Here is a 26,734-nt window from a genome sequence, read left to right on the forward strand (position 1 = left end):
ACAGGAACTGGCACTTGGCACTGAGTTAATAGGTTAGTCCCAAAAAAGATATAAAAGGCATACAAAACATCCAAAGTTTGACAAGATAATAGCATGAAACCATCAAAAATTATAGATATGTTGGAGACGTATCAAGCATCCCCAAGCTTAACTCCTGCTCGTCCTCGAGTAGGGAAGTGATAAAGACTGAATTTTTGATGTGGAATGCTACCTAGCATAGTTGTCCTTTGCAACTTCCTTCGTGTGACATCAATGTTCAGATCCGTAAGATTCAAAACAATAGTTTGCTATTGACACAAACTAGCAAGGTAATCATGAACTTTCGAAATAACAAGGCCAAAGAAAGTTATCCTGCAAAATCATATAGTCTGGCTATGCTCCATCATCCCCACACAACTAATTTAAATCATGCACAACCCCGGTATTGACCAAGTAATTGTTTTCGCACTCTTACTTTCTCAAACCTTTTACAACTATCACGCAATACATGAGCGTGAGCCATGGATATAGCACTATAGGTGGAATAGAGTGTGGTGGTGGTTGTGAGACAAAAAAGGAGGAGATGGTCACATTGACTTGGCATATCAAAAGGCTATGGAGATGACCATTAATAGATATCAATGTGAATGAGTAGGGATTGCCATACAAAGGATGCACTAGAGCTATAAGTATGTGAAAGCTCAAAGAGAGAACTAATGGGTGTGCATCCAACTTGCTTGCCCACGAAGACCTAGAGCAATTTGAGGAAGCCCATCATTGGAATATACAAGCCAAGTTATATAATATATTCCCACTAGCATATGGTGGTGATGAAACGAGAGGCTCTCAATCATCAAGAACATGGTGCTTTTATGAAGCACAAGTGTGGAAAAAGATAGTAGCATTGTCCCTTCTCTCTTTTTCTCTTTTTTTATTTTTTTTATTTGGGCTCTTGGGCCTCTTTTTTTGGGGCTCTTTGGCCTCTTTTTTTTATTTCCTCACATGGGACAATGCTCTAATAATGATGATCATCACACTTTTATTTACTCACAGCTCCAAGCTCAGAACGATGATGACTCTATAGGAAATGCCTCCGGCAGTGTACCGGGATGTGCAACGATCTAGCTTGGCGTATGACGTTAAAACATCTCGCTAGCTATCTTACGATCATGCAATGGCAATATGAGAGTGACAGCACAAGTCATGAGACGGAACGGTGGGAGTTGCATGGCAATATATCTTGGAATGGCTATGAAAATGCCATAGTAGGTAGGTATGGTGGCTGTTTTGAGGAAGTTATATGGTGGGTTCGTGCACCGGCGAAAGTTGCGCGACACTAGAGAGGCTGGCAATGGTGGAAGGTGAAAGTGCATCAATACCATGGGCTCACATTAGTCATGAATAACTCACATACTTGTTGTGAAAGTTTTTATTAGTAATTGAAACAAAGTGTTAAACGCATACTCCTAGGGGAAGGGTTGGTAGGTGTTAACCATCGCGCAATCCCGACCTCAACACAAAGGATGACAATCAATAGATCAATTATGCGCCGACTTCCTAACATAGCGGTTCACCATACGTGCATGCTACGGGAATCACTAACTTCAACACAAGTATTTCTAGATTCACAACACCCTACTAACATAACTCTTAATATTACCAAATCCACGTCTCAAAACTAATTGAGAGGAAGCAAAACTTCTCTTTCTACTCAATGCACATGAAGATGGAGGTTTTTGTATCCTCTTTGGGTACCTATCACCTTTGGGACTACTTTCATAGCACAAACCAACTACCAAGTTACGCACCGCCGTGCTCTAAAAGATCTAAGTGAAGCACATAGAGCAAAATTATCTAGCTCAAAAGATATAAGTGAAGCACGATGAGCATTCTAACAAAATCACGATGAGTGCATGTCTCTATCAAAAGGTGTGAAGAAAGGATGACTGTGACACAACAAAAAGAAAAGACTACTACGATACAATACACTCCAAGCAAAACACATATCATGTGGTGAATAAAAATATAGCTCCAAGTAATGTTACCGATGGATTGAAGACGAAAGAGGGGATGCCTTCCCGGGGAATCCCCAAGCTTAGGCTTTTTGGTGTCCTTGAATTTGGCTTGGGATGCCTTGGGCATCCCCAAGCTTGAGATATTTCCACTCCTTATCTCTTTGTCCATGCGAACATCACCCAAAACTTGAAAACTTCACAACACAAAACTTAAACAGAAACTCGTGATCACATTAGCACAAGAAAATAAACTACCACCTCTTTAGGTACTGTAGCAAACTTGATTTCTATTTATATTGGTGTTGGATTACTGTATTCTCACTTTTCCATGGCTAGTACCCCCCCACCCCCCGATACTATCCATAGCTTCATCAAAACAAGCAACCAACTCAACAAAAACAGAATCTGTCAAAAACATACCAGTCTGTAGCAATCTGTATACTTCGTATACTTCTGGTACCTCAAAAATTCTGAAAACTTACGATTGCCTGGGCAAAATGCATATCAACCAGGATAAAAAAGAATCAACTCAAAATCTATTTCTGAATAAAATTGAAAAATAATCTCGTGAGCGAAAAGTTTCTGTCTTTTTCCAGCAGGATCAAACAACCATCACCAAGACTAGTCATAAAGGTTTTGCTTGGCTCAAACACAAAAAGAAACACAAAAGACACAATCACAACAGAATTATGATAGTGTGGACGCAACAAAACAGAAAATAAAAGATAAATTCATTGGGTTGCCTCCCAACAAACACTATTGTTTAACGCCCTTAGCTAGGCATAAAGCGATAGAATCACGTATCGTCGTCTTTGGTGCTCAAACCATAAGTAGCCCTCATCATGGATTCATAGGGCAATCTTATTTTCTTTCTAGGAAAATGTTCCATGCCCTTCTTTAAAGGAAATTGAAATCTAATATTCCCTTCCTTCATATCGATGATAGCACCGATAGTCCTTAGGAAAGGTCTACCAAGAATGATAGGGCATGTAGGATTGCAATCAATGTCAAGCACAATGAAATCCACGGGTACATAGTTCCTATTTGCAATAATAAGAACATCATTGATCCTTCCCATGGGTTTATTGACAGTAGAATCCGCAAGATGCAAATTAAGAGAACACTCCGCAATCTCATTAAAACCCAGAACATCACATAAAGACTTTGGAATCGCGGAAACACTAGCACCCAAATCACACAAAGAATTGCATTCATAGTTTTCGATTTTGATTTTGATAGTAGGTTCCCACTCATCATGAAGCTTTCTAGGGATAGAGACTTCAAATTCAAGTTTCTCTTCAAGAGATTTTATCATAGCTTCGACGATATGATCGGTAAAGGCCTTGTTTTGGCTATAAGCGTGTGGAGAGTTTAGCATGGATTGCATCAAGTAAATGCATTCAATCAAGGAGCACCTATCATAATTGAATTCCTTGAAATCCAAATTAGTAATTTCATTACTACTCAAAGTTTTAATATCTTTTACTCCACTTTTAATGCTTTTAGCATCAAGATAGATGGACTCCGAATCATTGGGGCGTTTTTCAACCAAGGTGGATTCATATCCAACCCCATCATCATTAGGTTTGACACAAGAAAACAAAGATTCAATGGGAGTCACAGCAAGCACTTTAAGATCTTTGTGATTCTTATCACGAGAACACGCCTTTTTAAGCCATTCATGTCTAGCACGAATTTGGGCGGTTCTTTCTTTGATCTCACTCATGGAAACACGCATAGCTTTCAAAGTTTCATCCATAATGATCTTGGGAGGAGCACATCTAACTTTCAAAGCATCAATATCGCTAAACATTCTATCAATGCTCCTAGCCAAATCGTCAATTTTGTGTAGTTTTTTCTCTATGGACGCATTGAAGATCTTTTGTGAGTTGATAAACTCTTTGATATTACTCTCTAGATCAGAGGGTAATATATTATAATTTCCATGAGTATTGTTGTAGGAGTTGCCAAAGTTATTAGAGGAGTTACTAGGAAAAGGCCTAGGAACATAGTTTCCTCTAAAAGCGTTGTTGTTGCCAAAATTATTCCTACCAAGAAAATTAACATCCAAGCTAGCGTTGCTACTCTCAATCAAGGAAGACAAGGGCATATCATTAGGATCTAAAGGATCACTTCTACTAGCAACCAAATTCATTAACTCATCCATCTTAGCACTTAACGAGTTAATTTCTTCTATAGCGTGTACCTTCTTACTAGTAGGTGACCTTTCAGTGTGCCACTAAGAGTAGTTCGTCATGATATTGTTTAGGAGTTTTGTAGCTTCTCCTAACGTGATTTCCATGAACGTTCCTCCGGAGGCAGAGTCCAAGATGTTTCTAGAAGCGAAATTCAAGCCAGCGTAAAAGATTTCTATAATCATCCAAAGACTCAAGCCATGAGCGGGACAATTTCTAATCATTAATTTCATTCTCTCCCAAGATTGTGCAACATATTCATGATCAAGTTGCTTAAAATTCATGATATCATTACGGAGAGAGATAATCTTAGCCGGCGGAAAATACTTGGATATGTAAGCATCTTTGCACTTATTCCAAGAATCAATACTATTTTTGGGCAAAGACGAAAACCAAGTTTTCGCTCGATCTCGGAACGAGAAAGGAAAAAAGCTTCAATTTAATCACATCATTATCCACATCTTTCTTCTTTTGCATATAACAAAGTTCAATGAAGGTATTAAGATGGGATGCGACATCTTCACTAGGAAGGCCGGATAATTGCTCTTTCATAACAAGATTCAGCAAAGCGGCATTGATTTCGTATGACTCCGCACTAGTGGCGGGAGCAATCGGAGTACTAATAAAATCATCATTATTAGCATTCGAGAAGTCACAAAGTTTAATGTTTTTAGTCATGGTGACTTCAGCAAGCAAGCAAGTACACAAGCGAACAAAGAGCGAGCGAGAGAAAAGGGCGAACGAAAAAGGCAAATACTTTTTTGTAAATTTTTGTTTTTCAGAAGTGGGGGAGAGGAAAACGAGAGGCAAAAAAGTAAATGCAAGAGATGAGTTTGCGACACATACGTGGATGAGTTCTTGACTTGATCCTCCCTGGCAACGGCGCCAGAAATCCTTCTGCTACTTCTCAAACAACAGCGCCAGAAATTGACACGTTGACGGAGACTTGCTTGCGTTGGCTTTTCCCTTGAAGAGGAAAGGGTGATGCAGCACACGAGCAGTAAGTATTTCTCTCAGTTTGAGAACCAAGGTATCAATCCAGTAGGAGAATCTTGTCAAGTCCAGAGTACCACCACAAACACAAAAGAGCTTGCACCCAACGTTATAAAGGGGTTGGCAATCCCTTCAAGATTGATTGCAAAGTGAGATCTCAAGGCGGAAAGTGCAACGAAGAAAAGGAATAAGGCTGAAAATATGGTGTGGAGTAGACCTGGGGGGCATAGTGTTCACTAGAAGCTTCTCACAAAATAGCAAATATTACGGTGGGTGAACAAATTACTGTCGAGCAACTGACAGAACCGCGCAAAGTCATGACGATATCTAAGGCAATGATCATACATATAGGCATCACGTCCGAGACAAGTAGACCGATACTTTCTGCATCTACTACTATTACTCCACACATCGACCACTATCCAGCATGCATCTAGTGTATTGAGTTCATGACGAACAGAGTAACGCCTTAAGCAAGATGACATGATGTAGAGGGATAAACTCAAACCAATGATGAAAACCCCATCTTTTTACCCTTGATGGCAACAACACGATGCTTGCCTCGCTACCCCTTCTGTTACTGGGTGAGGTCACCGCACGGTATGAACCCAAAACCAAGCACTTCTCCCATTGCAAGAATCATAGATCAAGCTGGCCAAACAAAACCCACAACTCGAAGAGAATTACAAGGATATGAAATCATGCATAAGAGAGATCAGAAGAAACTCAAATAAGATTCATAGATAATCTGATCATAAATCCACAATTCATCGGATCTCGACAAACACACCGCAAAAGAAGATTACATCGGATAGATCTCCATTAAGATCATGGAGAACTTTGTATTGAAGATCCAAGAGAGAGAATAAGCCATCTAGCTACTAGCTATGGACCCGTAGGTCTATGATGAACTACTCATGCATCATCAAAGAGGTCATGGTGTTGATGAAGAAGCCCTCCGTATCTGAATCCCCCCTCCGGCAGGGCACCAGAACGTGCCCCAGATGGGATCTTGCGGAGACAGAAGCTTGCGACGGCAGAAAAGTACTTTCGATGATCTCCTGATTTTTTCTAGAATTTATGGGAATTTATAGGCGAAAGACCTAGGGCAGAGGTGCCCAGGGAGGCCACAAGCCTGGGAGGTGCGGGCCCCCCTGGTCGCAGCTAGGGGGCTTGTGGGGTCCCTCGTGGCCCCTTGCCTTAGTTCTCAAGCTTCCCGATCTTCTTCTGTTTCGAAAAAAATCTTTTCGGAAGTTTTATTCCGTTTGGACTCCGTTTAAAATCCTCCTCTGAAAAGGGTCAAAAACACGGAAAAAACAGGAACTGGCACTTGGCACTGAGTTAATAGGTTAGTCCCAAAAAAGATATAAAAGGCATACAAAACATCCAAAGTTTGACAAGATAATAGCATGAAACCATCAAAAAATATAGATACGTTGGAGACGTATCAGGCCCCGTGTGGCTCCTCCGACCTCGTTTCCACTTCTATATATTCCTATTCGGGAAGAAAAATCAGAGAGAGGAGTTCATCGCGTTTTATGATACGGAGGCGTCGCCACCTCGTGTTCTTCCTCGGGGGGGGGGGGCAGATCCAGATTCTGATTTGGGCTCCGGAGAGGGGAAAGCGACGTCGTCTTCATCACCAACCATCCTTCATCACCAATTTCATGATGCTCTCCGCCGTTCGTGAGTAATTCCATCATAGGCTTGCTGGACGGTGATGGTTTGGATGAGATCTATCATGTAATCGAGTTAGTTTTGTTAGGGTTTGATCCCTAGCATCCAGTATGTTCTCAGATTGATGTTGCTATGACTTTGCTATGCTTAATGCTTGTCACTAGGGTCCGAGTGCCATGATTTCAGATCTGAACCTATTATGTTTTGATGAATATATATGTGTTCTCGATCCTATCTTGCAAGTTATAGACACCTATTACTATTACTGTCACGTTTGCCACCGTTACCATTACTTCCATACTACTTTGCTACTAAATACTTTTATGTAGACTAGCAAAAGGGCCCGTGCGTTGCAACGGGAGAGAAAAAATACCATATGATTTTAATCTTTTTATAATCATTTTGATTTATTAAAATAATAAGCTAACTAACTAATGTAGTCAGTCCTATCCTATTTTGTTGAAAAATCAACCCGTCCATTGTTAATTCCACCATGATGAGAAATTGAGCGGGACAAGCAAAGCAAAACAAAGAGGCCACGTGAATTGATCAATGGACTGTTATCTTATTACACTCATGGGGTAGAGAATGTGGGATCAAATGACAAACTGAAGGTGGTGTTCCATTCTCTGTCTCTACAACAATACAATCTTACATTCAATACATTCATTCATCAGCAAACAAATCCCCACAAAACAAAATTTCTTGCCGGTGCTTGGCACATGGTTGGAGGCATGGGGATGGGATCTCACCACATGATGAGTTCCTGCCGGAGGAGGGGATACGATGAGGGGAGAAAGGGTTAGGCGCCTCTATCTGGCCATAAGGAGTCGCCGTTGCCGCGCCATAACCTCAGAGTTCCCCGTGTGAGCCATGGAGGCCCGCCTCCACCTGCAAGTACTTCGCTCTGCCGCGCCGCCGCCGTTCTGCATCGAGCAGATGCATCATCCCCATCACTGTAGCTGTCGTGTTGATTTGATCCAGAAGTTGTGCTCGAGCGCCGAAACGGGGGCAGCAAGCGGGCAGAGGTACGACCGCGGAGGCGGGTGGGTTAAGATCGACAACAGTGGTGGTTGAGGTCGGCCGTGGCGCCGACTGGTGTGGGAGCGGCCTCGGCACGGGCTAGGGTGGACCAGGGTCGACGCGATGCGCTCGAGCGCCGCAACAGGGGCAGTGAGTGGGGAGAGGTACGGCCGCGGAGGCGGGTGGGTTGAGATCGGCAGCGGTGGCGGTTGAGGTCGGCCGCGACGGAGAATGGTGTGGCGGCGGCCTGGGCACAGGCCAGGGTGGCCCAGGGTCGACGGGAGGAGGCGATGCGTACATGTATAACTTTTGCAGTGAATCGTTTTTTCCTTTTGTGTTGCAGATAAATGATGAAGCGTGGATTGAATAACAAAAATTACAGAGTTTTTTTATAAAAATGTCGTGATGGGTTTTCCGACGGAAGCAATAGTCGCTTTATTATTAGGTATAGATATAAAGTCTTTCAGGTGTGGTTGAATTGACAACTGAGCTACTAATACTCGAGAATATTCTTTGGCTCCCTTGAGTCGAATCAATAAATTTGGGTTGAATACTCTACCCTCGAAAACTGTTGCGATCCCCTATACTTGTGGGTTATCAGATTACCCCAATCACAGAAATACAACTACATTTTGGTGGTGGTGGACAAATTCACCAAATATGTCAATTTCCTTCCTCTCAGTCACCCATTCACTGCGGCCAAGGTTGCTCACTTCTATCTTGACAATGTTTGCAAACTCCATGGATTACCAACAACAATCATCTCGGATCGTGATCCAGTCTTCACCAGCAAATTCGGGAAAGAACTCTTTCACATTATGGGGACTGAACTAAATATGAGTACACTGTATCATCCATAGATCGACGGGCAAACTGAACAAGTCAATCAATGCTTAAATATCTACCTCTGGTGCTTCATCCATGTGTGTCCAAGCACGTGGAGCCAATACTTAACACTCGCAAAATTCTGGTGCAATTCGAGCTATCACTCAGCATTGAAAACTTCACCATTTGTTGCTCTCTATGGCCACAAGCCTCGTCACTAGGGTATTGCAGCAACCTCTACTTGCAAAATTCTAAAACTCAAGGAGTGGCTCGAGGAGCTAAAAATCATGGAGCCGGTTGTGAAACAACACCTCCATCGTGCCCTCAATATCATGAAAGTTCAGGCTGACAAGATCGCACCGAGAGAACCTTCCAACCTGGTGACTTAGTGTTCATCAAGATCCAACCATATGTGCAAACATCGGTTGAAAGACGGGCCAATCACAAAGTGGCTTTCGGGCCAATCACAATCTGGCTTTCAGATTCTTTGGGTCGTTCAAGGTGCTGGTGGCAATCAATCCCATGGCATGTAAATTGGATCTACGAGCACACTCTAAGGTACACCCTGTATTTCACGTTTCTCAGCTTCGACTAGCTCTTGCTCTAGGAACAACGGCGTCGTCAGCTCTTCCTCAACCCTCGTACATGGAGCTTATTCGTGTGGAAATCATCACGCTTCGTTGGCGCAACACTCCCATCGATCGACGCGGGCAACTACTGGTTCGTTGGTCTGACCCGACCATTCTGGATGCCAGATGGGAGGATGCAATGGCGCTGGAGGAACGCTACCCTAATATACCGGCTTAGGGGCAAGCCGGATCTCAAGCAGGGGAAGATGTGAGTGACCCACATGCCACTACTGCTACATGCGCCAAGGTGTTAGAGCATATATCTCCATATGTGGTTTTGGTAATTGATGACAATTCCTATGGACTAATGGTTGCCTTAAGTTACATTTATAGGATTTGTCCATAGGCACTTCTTGAAGTCCATCTGTTGGGTTCAAGGAGTTTATATGATGACCAAGATGGTATTCAAGGTATTATCCAAAGAATGGTCATAGAGACACATGGTTGATCAAGATCTCAGACAAAGAGTAAATCAAGATGATCAACACACAAAGCGTACAAGATGTACCGAGAGGGATCAAGTGATCCCATGGTATGGTAAGCATTGTCCATTACGTATTTGTGTACTAACCCATGGTCTTCGTGAGAGTTCTATGTGGGGGTTAGGTGTGTTTCCATGGGCTTGCGTCAAAGGGAAGATCTCATACAACCCATGAAGTATGACGTCGATGACCAAGATGGTATTCAAGGTATTATCCAAAGAATGGTCATAGAGACACATGGTTGATCAAGATCTCAGACAAAGAGTAAATCAAGATGATCAACACACAAAGCGTACAAGATGTACCGAGAGGGATCAAGTGATCCCATGGTATGGTAAGCATTGTCCATTACGTATTTGTGTACTGACCCATGGTCTTCGTGAGAGTTCTATGTGGGGGTTAGGTGTGTTTCCATGGGCTTGCGTCAAAGGGAAGATCTCATACAACCCATGAAGTATGACGTCAAGTTGTGATAGTCATCAAGATTGCGATGTGCAAGTTCAAGTGGATCAGCACGAAGATATCATGCTTGAAGCTTGCCGTCCATTGTGGTGGCAATGGACTTGTGAAGATATGCTGAAGAGTGGCTCACCCATAGTGAGTATGGGGAGCAATCAACTAGTCTTCATCAAGCCAACACAATCAAGAAAGGTGGTCCATCTTGAGGAAGCCAAGATCATCATCATCTAGCTCAAGAGGACGAGGTGCAAGGTATAGGTTTGCCCTTGATAGGTTTTCTATTTAGGATAGATTGTTGTACTATCAAGGGGGCTCTCAAGTGAGTAGCTTGATCGTATCATTCGTTGAGAGCTCAAACCATTTGCATCCTTGCATCATACTTCTTGGTTCTTGTTTGGTGTTTCTCTTTGTGAGTTTTAGAGCTTATGGTCATCTTCGTGACAAGCTCGAGTTCATCGAAAACGGAGTCCATATGCATCTACTATGATGTTTTCGATGTTGGAGTTTTTGCCGGTTCTTCGTTCATAGAGGACTCACATCTCTATATCTTTGGTATTTTCATAACTGCATGGTCGTTGTTTGGATAGCCCTTGTCGTCCTGAATCCAACAAGCTTGGGTTTGCTCGATTCGGAGCTCATATGCGAAAGTTATGGTTGTTTCAGTGGCGAGCGGTAGTACCGCTAGAGTTGGCGGTAGTACGCTGGCCCTAGCGGTAGTACCGCTGGCTGGCGGTAGTACCGCCCCTGGTCAGCGGTAGTACCGCTCCAGGAGCTTAGTACCACCTGCCTAGCGGTTGTTCGTGGACGGACCTTTTTGCGAAGACTTTCTTGGCGGTGGTAGTGCCTTTGCACTACCAAGGGCCCAGCGGTAGTACCGCTGGGGCCAGCGGTAGTACCGCTAGCTGACGGTAGTACTGCTGGAGTGCCAGCGGTAGTACCGCTGCAGCCAGCGGTAGTACCGCTGGAGCTCGGGCAGAGAGTGGGGGTAACGGTCTGATTCTTTCCCCCACTATATAAAGGGGGTCTTCTTCCCCCTTGGCCTTATCCATCCGTTGAGCTCTTGTTCTACCTCCATTGTTGACATTCTTAGAGCTTGATTACTCTTTATCCCTCAAATGTTTCTTGCTTGTTCTTGAGGGAAAAGAGAGAGGAGATCTAGATCCACATCTCCACCAATCACTTTCTCCTCTATGTGAGGGGAACCCCTTGGATCTTGATCTTGGAGTTCTTTGTGAGCTCCTTGTTGTTCCTCTCATATTTCTCCATAGCTTTTGTTGTTGTGGAGGGATTTGAGTGTGAGGGACTTGACCACTTCGTGTGTTCTTGCCATTGCATTAGTTGCATCGGTTTGAGTTTTCCACGGTGATACGTGGAAGTGAAAAGTTGAGAAGCTTACTACCTTTGGTACTTAGTACCCTTGATATTGTTCTTCGTGGATGCTTTGGCGTCATAGAAGCTTGGTGGTGTCTCGGAGCTCAATCATTGTGGTGTGAAGCTCCGGGAAGCGTCGGGGTCTCCAATTAGGTTGTGGAGATTGCCCCGAGCAATTTGTACGGGTACCGGTAACCGCCCCCAAGGGTTGCCACGTGTACGGGTTTGGTGACCGCCCCCAAGGGTTGCCATTTCTACGGGTTCGGTGACCGCCCTCAAGGGTCCCTTAGTGGAATCACGGCATCTTGCATTGTGCGAGGGCGTGAGGAGATTACGGTGGCCTTAGTCGCATCTTGGGAAGCATTGTGCCTCCACACCGCTCTAACGGAGATTAGCATCCGCAAGGGTGTGAACTTCGGGATACATCATCGTCTCCCCGTGCCTCGGTTATCTCTTACCCGAACCCTTTACTTATGCACTTTACTTTGTGATAGACATATTGTTTAATGTAATATATCTTGCTATCACTTAGTTGTTTATCTTTCTTAGCATAAGTTGTTGGTGCACATAGGTGAGCCTAGTTGTTTGTAGGTTTTGTGCTTGACATATTAAACGTTAGTTTTATTCCGCATTTGTTCAAGCCTAAACCTTAACTATTTTAAAGCGCCTATTCACCCCACCCCCTCTAGGCGACATCCACGTCCTTTTCACAAGGTTGCGACCATGACAACCAACCAAACGGCTAAAGGCGTTGTCATGGCAACCGATCCAACTGCGTCCACCAATCAGGGTGAAGGGTGTGCCATCAATCGTCCACGTCAGATAAATCAACCCAACCGTAGGTATGCATGCCCCGAGTGGACCAAAGCTACGAGAAAGACAGGAAGAGACATCCGTGAAGGATGAGACAAAAGACACCGGCTCTTCTTAGTTTTTGTTCTTATCTTTCTTCTACGAGTTGCCAGACAAATTGTATCTAGGTGACTGTAATAAGTGAATGAAAAACTAGATCAAGATTCATCCTCTAACATGCAAGAGGAAGAAGACTTCAGCATCAGCATCCCGAAGAATTCAAATGTAGTCCCTCCGTTCAAATAATGTAAGACGTCTTTTTGACTCTATAATGTGGTGTCGAAAAACATCTTACATTATTAGATTGGAGGGCTGTTAAGGCATTTGGTGTTTTTGCAAAATAAAAAAATAAAAAAATCTCTACAATAAACCATGACATTCAATTCTTCCCATTTTCCCGGTCTTAGGTCTACATGGAAATCAAACAGGTCCTAAGTACCAAACAATCTACCAGTTGTTCTACATTCCTTGGCTGATTCTACAATAATCAATATGACAGGTTGACATTGTGCTACCCAGCAATGCAATTCATGTCATGTCAAGATAGAGTGTTACACGATTCAGATCAGATCCTAGTGCTTTCCGCTACGATCACGCGAGCCTGGAGCCCCCGTCAGGCCTCGCCGCCGCCGCCGCCCGCACGGACAGCGAGAGCACATTCAGATCCGACCGCTCCGTCCTCATAGACTTCCCCTGTTCTCGCCGCGCGGCGTGCCTCTCGTCGTCATCGTCGTTGTGTTCTTGCTCCTCCTCGTCGTCTTCGCCGTCCTCCTCTGCCCCATTTTCCTCATCCCCTCCCTCGTGCCCGTCCTCCCGCGACCTCTTGCTCCCTATCGCGACGCCGAATAGCATCGGCTTCCCGCCCGCGGCGCCGTGCCTCTCGTCCTCCACCCCCACTTCTTCCCCACCTTGGTCATACCGCCAGACGAGGTGCCGCACGCCGTCGCAAACGCGGCGCGCGCGCGCGAGCTCCCGCGCCAGCCTCGCGTTCTCGCGCCGCAGCCGCGCGTTCTCCTCCTCCAGCAGGGCCATCGCGCCGGTCGCCACCAGCGCCAGCCCAGGCGGCGGCGACGACGAGACCGCGGGGTCCCCGCCGGAGCTCGTCGGCGTGGGCGAGATCGGAATCGCCGTCGCAATCGGCGTCGCCATCATCGCGGGCGCCGGGGCGCCGGCGCCAGATCCCTTCCGCCTCTGTATCGCCCCGAGCAGCTGCTTCTCCCCTTTCCTGAAACACTCGTTGGCGAACTCCCACCTATCAAGACCTATCTTCCTGAATCCCTGCACAAGAAACGCAGCACCATTGGTAATCTGGATCTACCGAACTAGCTGCCGGAGGGAGGAGAGCGATGCGGAGGTGGGTGGGTGGGGGGAGACGCACGTAGGTGTTGAGCTGGCGGACGAAGGAAGCGAAGTTGCTGTGCTTGAAGTTCTTGGGGAGGAGGTCGCGCTCGAACTCGGCGCGGCGCCACACGACGAAGGCCGTGCCGGACTCGTTCCAGGAGATGGTGTCGTCGGTCTCCGGGTCGTCCACCATCGCGTACGTCTTGGTGAGGAACGGCGGCGTCCCCGCCCCCAGCGCCGGCGATGCCATTAATGAGTTGGTTGAGGGCGATGGTTCTGGTGGCGCTCTGCTCTGGGGAGAGGAGACGGAAGGGGATGCGGTTTGGTTCCACAGGAAAGGAAGGAATGGTCTAGAAATGGGGATTTTGTGGTTGGGATAGGTTGGGGTGAGGGCGAGAAGTTTCCAGCGGGTTCTGGAAGGTTCCGATCCTTTCTAATAGGTCACGCCGCGAGGTTTCTAGAACGGACGCGGCTGGATCGCTGAGCTGTAGCTTTATGGTTTCGACAGGGTAACTGCCGGGCTCATCCCTACCGGCTCGACCGTAATTTTTTTACTAAAACAGATGATTTGTGACTAAAATTACAGGTCCTCTTTTTCATCCTGAATTACTCATCACTTAAATGGATGGTCAAACACTAAAATACATCTAGATATATTTGCACGGTAAACAATTCTAAACTGAGAAATAGATCGAATATGATTTAGGTTCGTGCCTTCGTTGCTAGATTTGAGTCTATTCGCATTATTCTTGTTTATATCAATCACTATGATAACATCCTTTATCTAATGGACATTAGAAATGTTTTCTTGAGTTAGAAAAATGAAGAGAAAGTTTATGTTAAACAACCCCGACTTTGTGGATTCTAAGAAACCACACAACGTTTACAAACTTCGTAAAGCTTTTTATGGTATTAAGCAAGCTCCTATAGCTTGGTACACGTACTTGACAAAGATTTTCATTGAAATATGTTTTGAAACAGGTAAAATTGATGCAACCATATTCATTAAGAAAGTTAATGATGAATTATTTGTGTGCCAAATTTATGTTGATGACATCATATTTGGATCAACTAACTCTTGTTTTAGTGGAAAACTTGGAAGATAGATGTCGAGAAGTATGAGATGTTTATGATGTGTGAGCTCTATTTTTTGGTTGCAAGCACAAAAGAGAGGTATCTTTATTTCTCGAACAAAGTATACCAACGACTTATTTAAGAAGTTCAACATGCAAGAGTGTAAAGACATGAAAACACCCATGTCTAATAGTGTACGTCTTGACTTCACTAAGGACAAATCGATTGATCAAAAGGTCTACTGATCATGATCGGTTCATTGCTATATCTTTGTGCCTCACATCCCGACATAACGCTAAGTGTGTGCATTTGCACGATGCCGAGCATCACCTAGAAATATCACTTTATTATCATCTGTGAAAAAAATTGCGACATACTTGATACATACACCAAACTTTGGCATATGACGTCCTAGAGGATCATCTTTTAATCTTGTTGGTGACAAGATTGATAGAAAGTACACTTCGGGTACTTGTCACTTTCATGAAAAGGTCCCTTGTGTCTTAATCTTCCAAGAAGCCAAACTCTACCGCTGAAGTAGAATAAATTGCCGTTGGATCATGTTGTGCTCAATTACTATATTCTCAAAGACTACGGGATAAGTGTGAAACATGTGTCATTGCTTTGTGACAATGAGAGTGCTATCACGATTGCACACACTTCTGTTCAACATTCTCGTACTAAGCATTGATGTTCTTCACCACTTCATACGTGATCATGTGGTTAAAGGTGACATTGACCTTAAGCATGTTCATACTGACAAGCAAGTGGCACATATGTTCACAAAACCTCTTGATGAGAAGCCTTTTTGTAGCTTAAGGAGTGAGTTAAGCATTCTTGATGGTTCCTACAAACTCACTTGGATGCATGCGAGGACATGATCTTACAAGACTAATCCTTGATATTCTCTTATCATGATCTATCTCATATCTTCGATATATTGCCTACTTGTATTGCATCTAACCACGTATAGGTACTTGGACAAGCAACACCTTGTGAGATTTGTTCAAACTCCCATCTTGAGCAATCTCATATGAACCAAGTATCAAATATATCATTTGTTGTGATCACGGAACAAGACAACACCAAAAGTATCCTTTGAAAATATTTGCTTAAACTGTTCACTCTTGTCAATTTGGACATACATATTGTTCATTGTGTGACTAATCCATGTAGGGTGATGGACTTCAAAGAACAATGTATAGCTCCCATTTCATGATGGACATCATCATACTTGAGCATCCACAACAAGTTCAATTGTGTTTTAATTACTTGTGGACCTTGAGCATCCACAACAGTGTGAACAACAAACCCTAATGTAACTACTCACATCTTAGAGAAGCCTTACTTCAAGCCATGAGTCAAACCAACTCAATAATATGTGAACACATTAATATGCTTAATAGAAAAATGGGAACCCCATTTTAAGCTTAATGATGAGTATGAACCATGATCAAGTGCTCTCACTATCTTAGTTGAAGTTTTACACCTTATGTTTTATTTGTTCTCATTCGTTCTTGTGTTTCGCTATCCTTTTGAAAACTTTTACAAAGAAACATCGAAAACATCTTCTATTTTATCTTTTGATTTATTTCTATCAATTCATTGCAAATTTTATATGAATTTCTTGAAAATTCTTCAACGGTCATATTGCAAAATGAGTTGAATTTGACGAATTTTTCTTTCAATTGTGCAATTGGTCTCTCCGATCCAAAAACCTCGATGCAACCTCGTCTACAAGATTCATTGATCAACAATTCATCACTCAGCCTGAATTGAGTTGGCTCGAAACCTCCAATGTGATCAACCGGTGATTCTAAGTTTTCTTCAGAATGACTAATTAATCTCTTTTGGAGACAACAAAGTGCACAAGAATTTGTTTGCCAAACATAATTTTAAATTTCCTGTCCAACTCCACTTCATGATTCTTGATGCTTGTGACCTACGTTGGGTTTTCCATGAAGAGGAACGGGTGATGCGGTACAATATAGGTAAGTGTTTCCCTTAGTAGAGAACCAAGGTTTATCGAACCAATAGAAGTAACAACCAGCCCCCTTCTTCAGTGAATGCGCACAAAAGAAACAAATACTTGCACCCAACGCGGGCAAGAGGGTTGTCAATACCCTTTGACTCGTTATTTGCAAGCAAGTAAAGTGTGTAGATAGAAGTTGTAAAGTGCAAAGAAAATACAACTAAATTAAGGCGGCGAGGAAATTATAACGTTTGTAAACTTATAAGTTAATAGCCCCGGGGAGGGGCGTAGTTTTCCCTAATGGCATCTCTTACGTAGTAGGCATATGGTGGCTAAACAAATTATTGTCGGTCAATTGATAGAAAAGTGCATAGTTATGTGATATTCGGGGCAATGGCAATAGGTATATAGGCATCAAATCCATAAGAAAATAGGCCGAATCCTGCCTTCACCCATTACTGTTACTCCATCCATCAACCACTATCCTGCATGCATCTAGAGTATTAAGTAAAACAGAGTAATGCTTGGAGAACAATGACATGATGTAGACAAGGAGAACTCAAACAATATGAATTAACCCTGTCGTTTTATCCATAGTGGCAACAACACAAATACGTATCATGTCCCCTTCTGTCACTGGGATATAGAAACCCGTCAGGTTGAACCCACTACAACGAACCCCTCTCATCGAAGAAATATCAATCTAATTGGCCAAACTATTTCAATAGATCTGAAAGATTTATGAAGCTATGATAATCATGCAAATAAGAATCATAATTAGGATTCAGAGAAGACTCATATATTTATCATGAATAATCTGAAAATAAACCTACAGTTCAACGGATCCCAGCATACGCACCACACAATAGGATTACACCGGATAGATCAAAGCAATTATGTGATGATCATTGTATTGAATATAGAGGAAGAACTACAAACTAGAATAGAGGGTAGCACGTGGCTGAAATTGTGTGTCTTAAAAACCCTCAATACCTCTAGTATATATAGGAGGGTGGGAGGGGATGAGGCAGCCTCAAACCCTCAAGGTTTGGCCGAAATTGAAGGTGGAGGAGTCCTACTCCAATCCTACTAGGAGTAGGATTCCTCCTTTCCACTTGGAAACCCTTTCCACCTTTGGGTTTTTGCCTCTCAAACCTCATGGCCTTAGTGGGAGCTTATGCCAGCCCACTCGGGGCGTGACACCCCTCCCGATGGTCCCCGGTACCCTCCCGGCATTCTCGGTACACTACCGATGAGCCCGAAACTTTTCCGGTGAACAAAACAGGACTTCGTGTATATCAATCTTTACCTCTGGACAATTTCGGAGCTCGTCCTGACGTCGAGGATCTCATCTGGGACTTCTAACAACTTTCGGTTACCAACACCTATAACTCAACTATACCGAAACATCACCGAACCTTAAGTGTTCAGACCCTGCGGGTTCGAGAACTATGTAGACATGACCTGAGACACTCCCCGATTAATAACCAATAGCGGGACCTAGATGTCCATATTGGCTCCTACATATTCTACGAAGATCTCTATCGGTTGAACCTCTATGTCAAGGATTTAGTTGATCCCGTATGTTGTTCCCCTTGTCCTTCGATATGTTACTTGCCCGAGATTCAATCGTCGGTATCTTCATACCTAGTTTAATCTTTACCCGCAAGTCTCTTTACTAGTTCTGTAATACAAGATCTCGTAACTAACTCCTTAGTCACATTGCTTGCAAGGCTTGTTGTGATGTTGTATTACCGAGTGGGTCTCGAGATACCTATCCGTCACACGGAGTGACAAATCCCAGTCTTGATCAATGCCAACCCAACAGACACCTTTGGAGATACCTGTAGAGCACCTTTATAGTCACCCAGTAACGTTGCGACGTTTCATATACACAAGGTATTCCTCCGGTGTGCGGGAGTTGCATGATCTCATGGTCATAGGAACAAATACTTTGACATGCAGAAAAACAGTAGCAATAAACTGACACGATCATATGCTACGTTTATAGTTTGGGTCTTGTCTATCACATCATTCTCCTAATGATGTGATCCCGTTATCAAGTGACAACACTTGCCTATGGCCAGGAAACCTTGACCATCTTTGATCGACGAGCTAGTCAACTAGAGGCTCACTAGGGACACTGTGTTGTCTATGTATCCACACTTGTATTTGAGTTTCCAATCAATACAACTCTAGGATGGATAATAAACGATTATCATGAACAAGGAAATATAATAATAACCAATTTATTACTGCCTCTAGGGCATATTTCCAACACCGCCGAAGACTACTACTACCCTGACGGAGCTTACTACTACGTGGAGGCTGCTCACTAGTTAGGAGGCTCCCACGCACGAAGCCTTGCCTTTTTGATCCGATGTTATGTTTGTGCTAGCCTTCTTAAGGCAAAACTTGTCTACTTATGTCTACTAAGATATTATTTGCTTCCTTTGACTCGTTTGTATTCGAGCTTATGTATTCCAGCCCTCAAGGCCCCTGGCTTGTAACATAAAGCTTGTATGACTTCAATTTGTGCCTAGAGTTATGTTGTGACATCTTTCCGTGAGTCCCTGATCTTGATCGTACGCATTTGCGTGTATGATTAGCGTACGATCAAAATGGGGTCGTCACACCCCATGATCAGTCTAAGAGTGTCATGAGAGCGGAGATCGAGATCACCCACACTTGCCGATAGGAAAACTCAACATTGGCAGGAACCCGAGGGAGTAGGCCTAACCCTAACTGCATAAGGTTGATACTTACCATTCAATTCATTAGATAGTTCATTCCATAGTTGAATGATGTTTCACGCCCAAGCCCAATTACACTTCCAAAGCCCGACAACACTACCAATGCAAGCCATGACAAATTCCCCTAAAATGGAATGAAAATATAAACCAACACATGCTTTGATGGGGGCAAGTGATCGGTGAGAGGCAACGAGCCTTCGCTCAAGGGTACGTACGAATGGCCCGGCCCAAGTATCCTTCCTTTGCTCGTTGTTTTAGGTTTTTACTTTTTCATACATGCAAAATTTTCAAAGATGTTAAGAATTTAAAAATTCATTTAAATTTTACAAAATGTTAGGGATTCCAAATTTTCTTAATGATTTCAATTTATTTCTATGTTTTCCAGAATTTGTTCACATTTTCAAAATAGTTGATATTTTGTGAAAGATGGTATTCATGTATTCAAAAAATGTGTATTTGCTTCTAAAAACACAACTAAAAAACATTGGGATTTCATTTTTTATTCGTATTTCTTTAAAAATCACATTTAAAAAATGTTTTGAAAATCTGTTCATTTTTTCCAATTTTTTGTACACTTTTCTATAACATTGTTCACGATTCAAAAAAAATACGGAATACGGCTTTTCTTGCAATTTCAACAGGAAATATCGTTTTTGATACATTTGTTCATGTTTTAAATAATTCTTCACGTTACAAATTTGTTTAATTTTCATATTTTTTAAAATGTTGACATTCTGAAGAAAATTGTTCACGTTTAAAAAAAATCATTTTTCCAAAATAGATTAAAAACAACAAGTGTGTTTTTGGCTGGAAAAGAGACTAAAAAACTGTAGAGTATAAAATAAAATAGCTTTGTTGGCAAAGCGGGCTGGCTCATTTGTGTAGGCTTCAGCGAAGCCACTTGTAGTTGACTCTTAGCCCGGCCATTTTCTATTTGGCGCTTTAGGCGCTAATTAACGTAGAATTTTGTTAACTGATGCCTGCAGGATTCTTAAATGGACCGTTCCATCTAGACGTCGGGTGATGATTTTTTCTTAAAAAATATAAGAACTTCTTTGAATATTGATGATCTTTTATGGATGTATATTTTTTAAAATTGATGAACTTTCTTTGAAAATCGATGAACCTTTAAATTCTATGAACTTTTTTAATACCAATAAAATAATTAGAAAATTGATGAACATTGTTTTGCAAAAGGATGATTTTTTTTGAAAATTAATGAACTTTTTTAAGATTTATGAAGTTTCTATTCGGTTCTTTTTTTTCAAAAATACATGATTTTTTTTTCAGTTTCTATGAGATTTATTAGATTAGTGAAATTTTTATAAATTTATTGAACTTTTTCCAAATTGGATGAATTTTTTGCAATTTCAATTAACTTTTTTTGAAAATTGTTAAACTTTTAAAAAAAATGATGATCCTTTTTTAAATATATGAAGTTTTCCTTCAAATGGATGAATCTTTTCTTTAATTTGTTAATCATTTTTTGATTTCATATTCTTATATTCATAACAAATAGAAAACCTGGATGTTTTTTCCTATTGTATCAACAGGAAAAAAACTGGGCATGCTAGTGCGCGGGCCCAGGCAAGCGACGCTGCAGGCGCCGGATCGTTAACGGGCGCAGCGCTGTTTTCTTTTTTTTTGATCTCGGCCCTCGGCCTCGCATCTCGCGCACTCTCGCTCCATTAAAAGCCCAGCCGTGCCCCGTACTCAAAGCACTCTCGAAACCCTAGCCGCCACCTTCCACCAAGGCACCAACACACAGCACCCATCACACCTACTCGCTGACGGCGGACGGCCTACGCCATGCAGCGCGCCGCCGTAAGGGTTGCTTCCCTGGCCACCCGCCGCTTTGCTGCGTCGGCCACCCGCCCGGGGCTCCCAGCTGGCCCGGCGCCTCTTCGGTCTGCCGCGGCGGTGGTCAACGGCACCACGCGATTATCCCTCCAGCCAACTGTTGCTGCTGCCGCGGCGGCTCTGTGTGCCCGGCGCGGGTACGCCGGCAGTTCTCCCAAGGCGAAGACGGTCAGCGAGGAGAAGGAGGAAGACGAGGAGGAGGAGGACGAGTTCGAGGATATGTCCTGCGACGAGGACCTCGACGGGGACTCCTACTCCGACGATTCGGACGACGATGATCTGTATCCTTCCGCAAGTGATTAGGAGGAACCAGTGAAGAAGCGCGGGTGGTTGAGATAATTTCTGTTGTTTCGTTTCTTTCTCGAGGTTGAGAGAAAAATGGAAGAAAGAAAAATAAATTTGCTTTTAAGTTCTTTTTCTGAGACGGCGTTTAAGTATTTACTCTTGGTGACTTTTCTTTCGCTTCTTGTTGGGGGCAAGAAAATTTGAAACATGAGATTGAAAGTTGTAATGCATCAAAGATGTGCACGTTTTGTACGACAAATCTGCAAGGACACCAGGTGTGAGAGCATCCACTTGGTTGGCCGCACGATTCGGAAATTTGCGTATACGAATTTACTACCTCACATAGGTCTATTACTTAGACATGTTTTAATTGATAATTTAACTATTATACTCCCTCCGTTCCAAAAAAATTATCTTAGATTTGTTGAAGTATAAGTATTTAGTCACAATTTTGGTACGAAGGTAGTATTTGATAAAAAATGTATATTTACAAACTACATTAGCTTAAGAATCTGATGATATATTTTTGATGACATAACTTATATTTAGTTGATCAAATCGATGATCTAGGATTATGGTGCGACTTCGAATTATGATGCGACTTTTGAAGGACGGTCGAAAATGGTATTTTTAAGTTAAAAGAAATCAAAAAACTTATACTCCCCCCGTTTCAAAATAAGTGTCTTGAGCTTAGTACAATTTTGTACTAGAGCTCGTACAAAGTTGAGACAGTTATTTTGAGACAGAGGGAGTACATATTTGTGACAGTTTGTAAAATTTCGTTCAAAAATATTATGATTTGCAAGATGTGCAAAAAAATCCTGCCCAAGAAACTTTACCTAATCAAATTTTATCAATGATTTTGCAAAAAGCCTCTGTGTTTTATCATATTTAACCCGTAGTCCTTTTCCTATTTTAGGTTGTTATAGAAAATGTTTTTACAAGAAAACGCTGCATTTTTTAGAGCCCAATAAAAGCATGGTTAATAGTATAGCCAACTGCTGGCTATAAGCAGTCTTATAGCCCGTCTTATAGCTAGATTGTATAATAGTTAGCTATAAAAGAGTACTACTTTTATCATATATGATCCACCTTTCATTCTCACAAAGCATATAGGAGCACGTGCTAGAGCTGACTCTTCACGAAGAGTCCGCTTCTCTTCTCTCTCCTCTTCTCTCTCATCCAACTCAATAAAAATATAGTATTTTAATCCTTACAACCTGCTGACTGTACCTTATTGTACTTGCTCTAAGAAGCAGCGGGTTCCAGACGTGACGGGGACGAGAGCTCTCGTGGAACGGCGGTCGTCGGCCAGCCGGCTCATAGCGCGACGAACCACGTTCTCTGCAGGGCTCTAGGCGCATCATGAGAAAGTATAATATTTTTTATGTTTGGGTCAAGTCTTAATAGTGCAAAGAGACATTGAAATGAAACACAATCTTTCAAATCAAACAACCTTCAATAAAAAAAATACATAATCAAGATAATAAGAATTCAAATATTTTTATAATTTTATAAAGTACCCTCTCTATTCCAAAATAAATGTCTCAACTTTTTACTAGCTCTAATACAAAGTTGTATTAAGCTTGAAACATTTTTTTAGGACGGAGGGAGTAGTTTAAATAAATTATTAAACTCTCAAAGAATATGTAAGAACATCTCTAACAATCGGAATACTCGTCCGAATGTATTTTACCATCCGACGCAGGGCTGTATCGGTCCGTCGACAGGTCTGGACCTACTTTTTTGTACCATAAAACGAAAACAAACTCGAAGAGGGGCTTTGCGGGCGTCCGGATCGCTGCGAGGCTCTTTTCTAACTACCCCGACCCATGCAAAATCCACTCTCTTGTGTGTACCCCTTCCACACATCGGCGTCGCATTCAAACTCTCTGAGAGCGACGCGACCTCTCACGGGGGCTTTGACATTGGAGCGACGCGTCGCCCGCTGTTTCTTAGTGCATGCGACTCATTCGCGTTCTAATGACAGTGTAAGTGCATCAAGTGCCCCTTAGTGATTTTGGTGGTTTGAAGACTTATAGGTTAAGTATCTAATGTGTTCATGAGTGTACACATGATCTATAAGTCGCTGAGGAGTTTGAAATATTTAATGAATATCGACCCCTAAAAATGTATACCTTCGGCTGAAGAAATTGGTGTGAAGCTGAAGAATTGAATCGCGAAGAATTTGCGATGAAATTGATATTCCTCATGAAGATATTGAAATTGTAGAATTCGGTGTGTCGTGAAGAAAATCAATCTGAAGACTTTGAAGCATGAAGATTTATCCTTTTTGTTTTATTTTCTTCACACTTGAGTAATAGGAACACCGTATTGTTAAAGGGGGTCAAAGTAACACTTTGGAATGAATTTCCACATGATGCTCAACCCAAGCCTAATCCTACCAAAAGCCTCAAGTTAGGAATATGAGTGACATGAGGACTCTCACAGTCGAGGGTACCGACCGTTACCGATAGTCGCGCCACATCATTGGTCTTATCCACACCAACGATCATATTATTTAAGGGCATTAATGTCAAATCATGTTGGGATGCTCCCAGGCTATAATTAACCGCCCCACAACCATTAGCTGGTTGGTTGCTCCGTTAGAAACTGACACTTGTCATAAGAGCAACCCAAATTCCTTAGAGTCTTCGAGAGTAATTCATCAGTGAGGAAATACCCCAAACACCAAACCACAAACCGAAACCAAGTGATTGAGCATCACTAAAGAAGTTGTTCCTGTGTGGGACTGAAGCCTTTTACCTTTGAGGACTGTGCATCCTCCAGACGGTTAAGCGTCATGGTCTAGAGCAATCCAGCAGTCAATTGTGGATCGCGAGGTGACCAAGTTTGTGAGGGTTTGGAAGTCTGCCCTGAAGACTTACCACGAGTATTGGGCGAGGACTATGTGTTCTTAGCCCAAGGAGAATACGGTAGGGAGTGTGTGTCCCGGGACTGTGTGTCCTTTGGTTTCAATACCAAGCCACTCCAAACCAGATGTACAACTCTCACAGCAGTTGGAACTGGGTCATCAACCATTGTCTTCACTGTGAAACGGGTTCTATTTGCTCAACTCTTTATATTCCTCAGATTGTGTGTTGATGATTTTCACTGTCACTGTTTGAAGAATTTGCTGAAGACTATCTCTAAAATTCCTCAACCCCAAATTCTTCACGCGAGTTAATCCTCATCTGTTTTCTACGTGCCTGCATACTGTTTTCATATTCTTCATCCTGAAAACTGTTGTAGTGATACTTTTCACTCCTCATCCTTTGCTGTTTCCGTTGTAAGTTAGTCATCAGTGAGGAATTTCCTCAAAAGGAATTTCCTCAGTGATGAAATTCTAAAAATCTCTTATTCACCCCCCCTCTAGTCGATATAACGCACTTTCAATTGGTATCAGAGCGAGGTACTCCCTTGTTCTGTGTGATTTTGGTTAACCACCTGGAGTTTTAGTTATGTCGACTGCAGGCATGATTAAGGTTACTGCAGCATGTCCTACTTTCGAAGGAAAGGACTTTCCCTTCTAGAAGACAAAGATGTAGATGCATCTACAAGCTATTGACAACGATCTCTGGTATATTGTGGAACATGGTGTCCCTATCGTCACTGCTACTATCTCTGCTACTGATGTGAAGAAATTCAAGCAACTTGATTCTAGAGCGAAGAATATCATCTGTGGCCATCTGAGCAAGGGCTAGTATGGCGGAGTAAGTGCTTTGGGTTCAGCAAAACTTATCTGGGAAAGGCTGTCCAAAGTGAATGAAGGAGTATCAACCCAGTGTGATCCTTGTGTTGATGTTCTTCGCAATCTCTTCAATCGATTCAAGAGGTTTGACAATGAAAGCTGCCAAGATACCTTTGATCGCCTCACTGACATATCAAATGAACCGCAAGCATTGGGAGCTCGAGACATTACTGATCACGAAGTTGTGAAGAAACTGCTAAGATCTTTGGATTCTTCATTTGATACTTTAGTTCTGATGATTCAAGAAAGTGTTGGAATTATGCCCTAGAGGCAATAATAAATGTATAGTTATTATTATAATTCCTGTATCAAGATAATAGTTTATTATCCATGCTATAATTGTATTGAATGAAGACTCATTTACATGTGTGGATACATAGACAAAACACCATCCCTAGCATGCCTCTAGTTGGCTAGCCAGTTGATCGATGATAGTCAGTGTCTTCTGATTATGAACAAGGTGTTGTTGCTTGATAACTGGATCACGTCATTGGGAGAATCACGTGATGGACTAGACCCAAACTAATAGACGTAGCATGTTGATCGTGTCATTTTGTTGCTACTGTTTTCTGCGTGTCAAGTATTTATTCCTATGACCATGAGATCATATAACTCACTGACACCGGAGGAATGCTTTGTGTGTATCAAACGTCGCAACGTAACTGGGTGACTATAAAGATGCTCTACAGGTATCTCCGAAGGTGTTAGTTGAGTTAGTATGGATCAAGACTGGGATTTGTCACTCCGTGTGACGGAGAGGTATCTCGGGGCCCACTCGGTAATACAACATCACACACAAGCCTTGCAAGCAATGTAACTTAGTGTAAGTTGCGGGATCTTGTATTACGGAACGAGTAAAGAGACTTGCCGGTAAACGAGATTGAAATAGGTATGCGGATACTGACGATCGAATCTCGGGCAAGTAACATACCGAAGGACAAAGGGAATGACATACGGGATTATACGAATCCTTGGCACTGAGGTTCAAACGATAAGATCTTCGTAGAATATGTAGGATCCAATATGGGCATCCAGGTCCCGCTATTGGATATTGACCGAGGAGTCTCTCGGGTCATGTCTACATAGTTCTCGAACCCGCAGGGTCTGCACACTTAAGGTTCGACGTTGTTTTATGCGTATTTGAGTTATATGGTTGGTTACCGAATGTTGTTCGGAGTCCCGGATGAGATCACGGACG

General features: G+C 42.6%; 2 protein-coding genes across 3 annotated transcripts; one reads left to right on the forward strand and one right to left on the reverse strand.

Annotated features, from left to right (window-relative positions):
- Nucleotides 1–12,861: 12,861 nt before the first annotated feature.
- Nucleotides 12,862–14,431, reverse strand: LOC123430646 (heat stress transcription factor B-2a-like). 2 transcript variants are annotated; one of them, XM_045114500.1, is made up of 3 exons: nucleotides 13,879–14,431; nucleotides 13,216–13,778; nucleotides 12,862–13,119 (listed from the first exon to the last, which is right to left on the reverse strand). In XM_045114500.1, exons 1-3 carry the CDS (start codon nucleotides 14,089–14,091, stop codon nucleotides 13,092–13,094), a joined length of 804 nt encoding a protein of 267 aa, XP_044970435.1. In that variant the 5' UTR covers nucleotides 14,092–14,431; the 3' UTR covers nucleotides 12,862–13,091. The 2 variants fall into 2 exon arrangements, with proteins under 2 accessions (XP_044970435.1, XP_044970434.1); XM_045114499.1 differs by having other exon boundaries at nucleotides 12,862–13,778; nucleotides 13,879–14,422.
- A 6,922-nt stretch (nucleotides 14,432–21,353) lies between these two features.
- LOC123430647 (bromodomain adjacent to zinc finger domain protein 2B-like) lies at nucleotides 21,354–22,020 on the forward strand. The gene has a single exon (XM_045114501.1). It carries the CDS (start codon nucleotides 21,450–21,452, stop codon nucleotides 21,801–21,803), a length of 354 nt encoding a protein of 117 aa, XP_044970436.1. The 5' UTR covers nucleotides 21,354–21,449; the 3' UTR covers nucleotides 21,804–22,020.
- The last annotated feature ends 4,714 nt before the right edge of the window (nucleotides 22,021–26,734 follow it).

This window comes from Hordeum vulgare, chromosome 2H, assembly GCF_904849725.1.
Source record: "Hordeum vulgare subsp. vulgare chromosome 2H, MorexV3_pseudomolecules_assembly, whole genome shotgun sequence".
Classification (NCBI taxonomy): Eukaryota; Viridiplantae; Streptophyta; class Magnoliopsida; order Poales; family Poaceae; genus Hordeum; species Hordeum vulgare.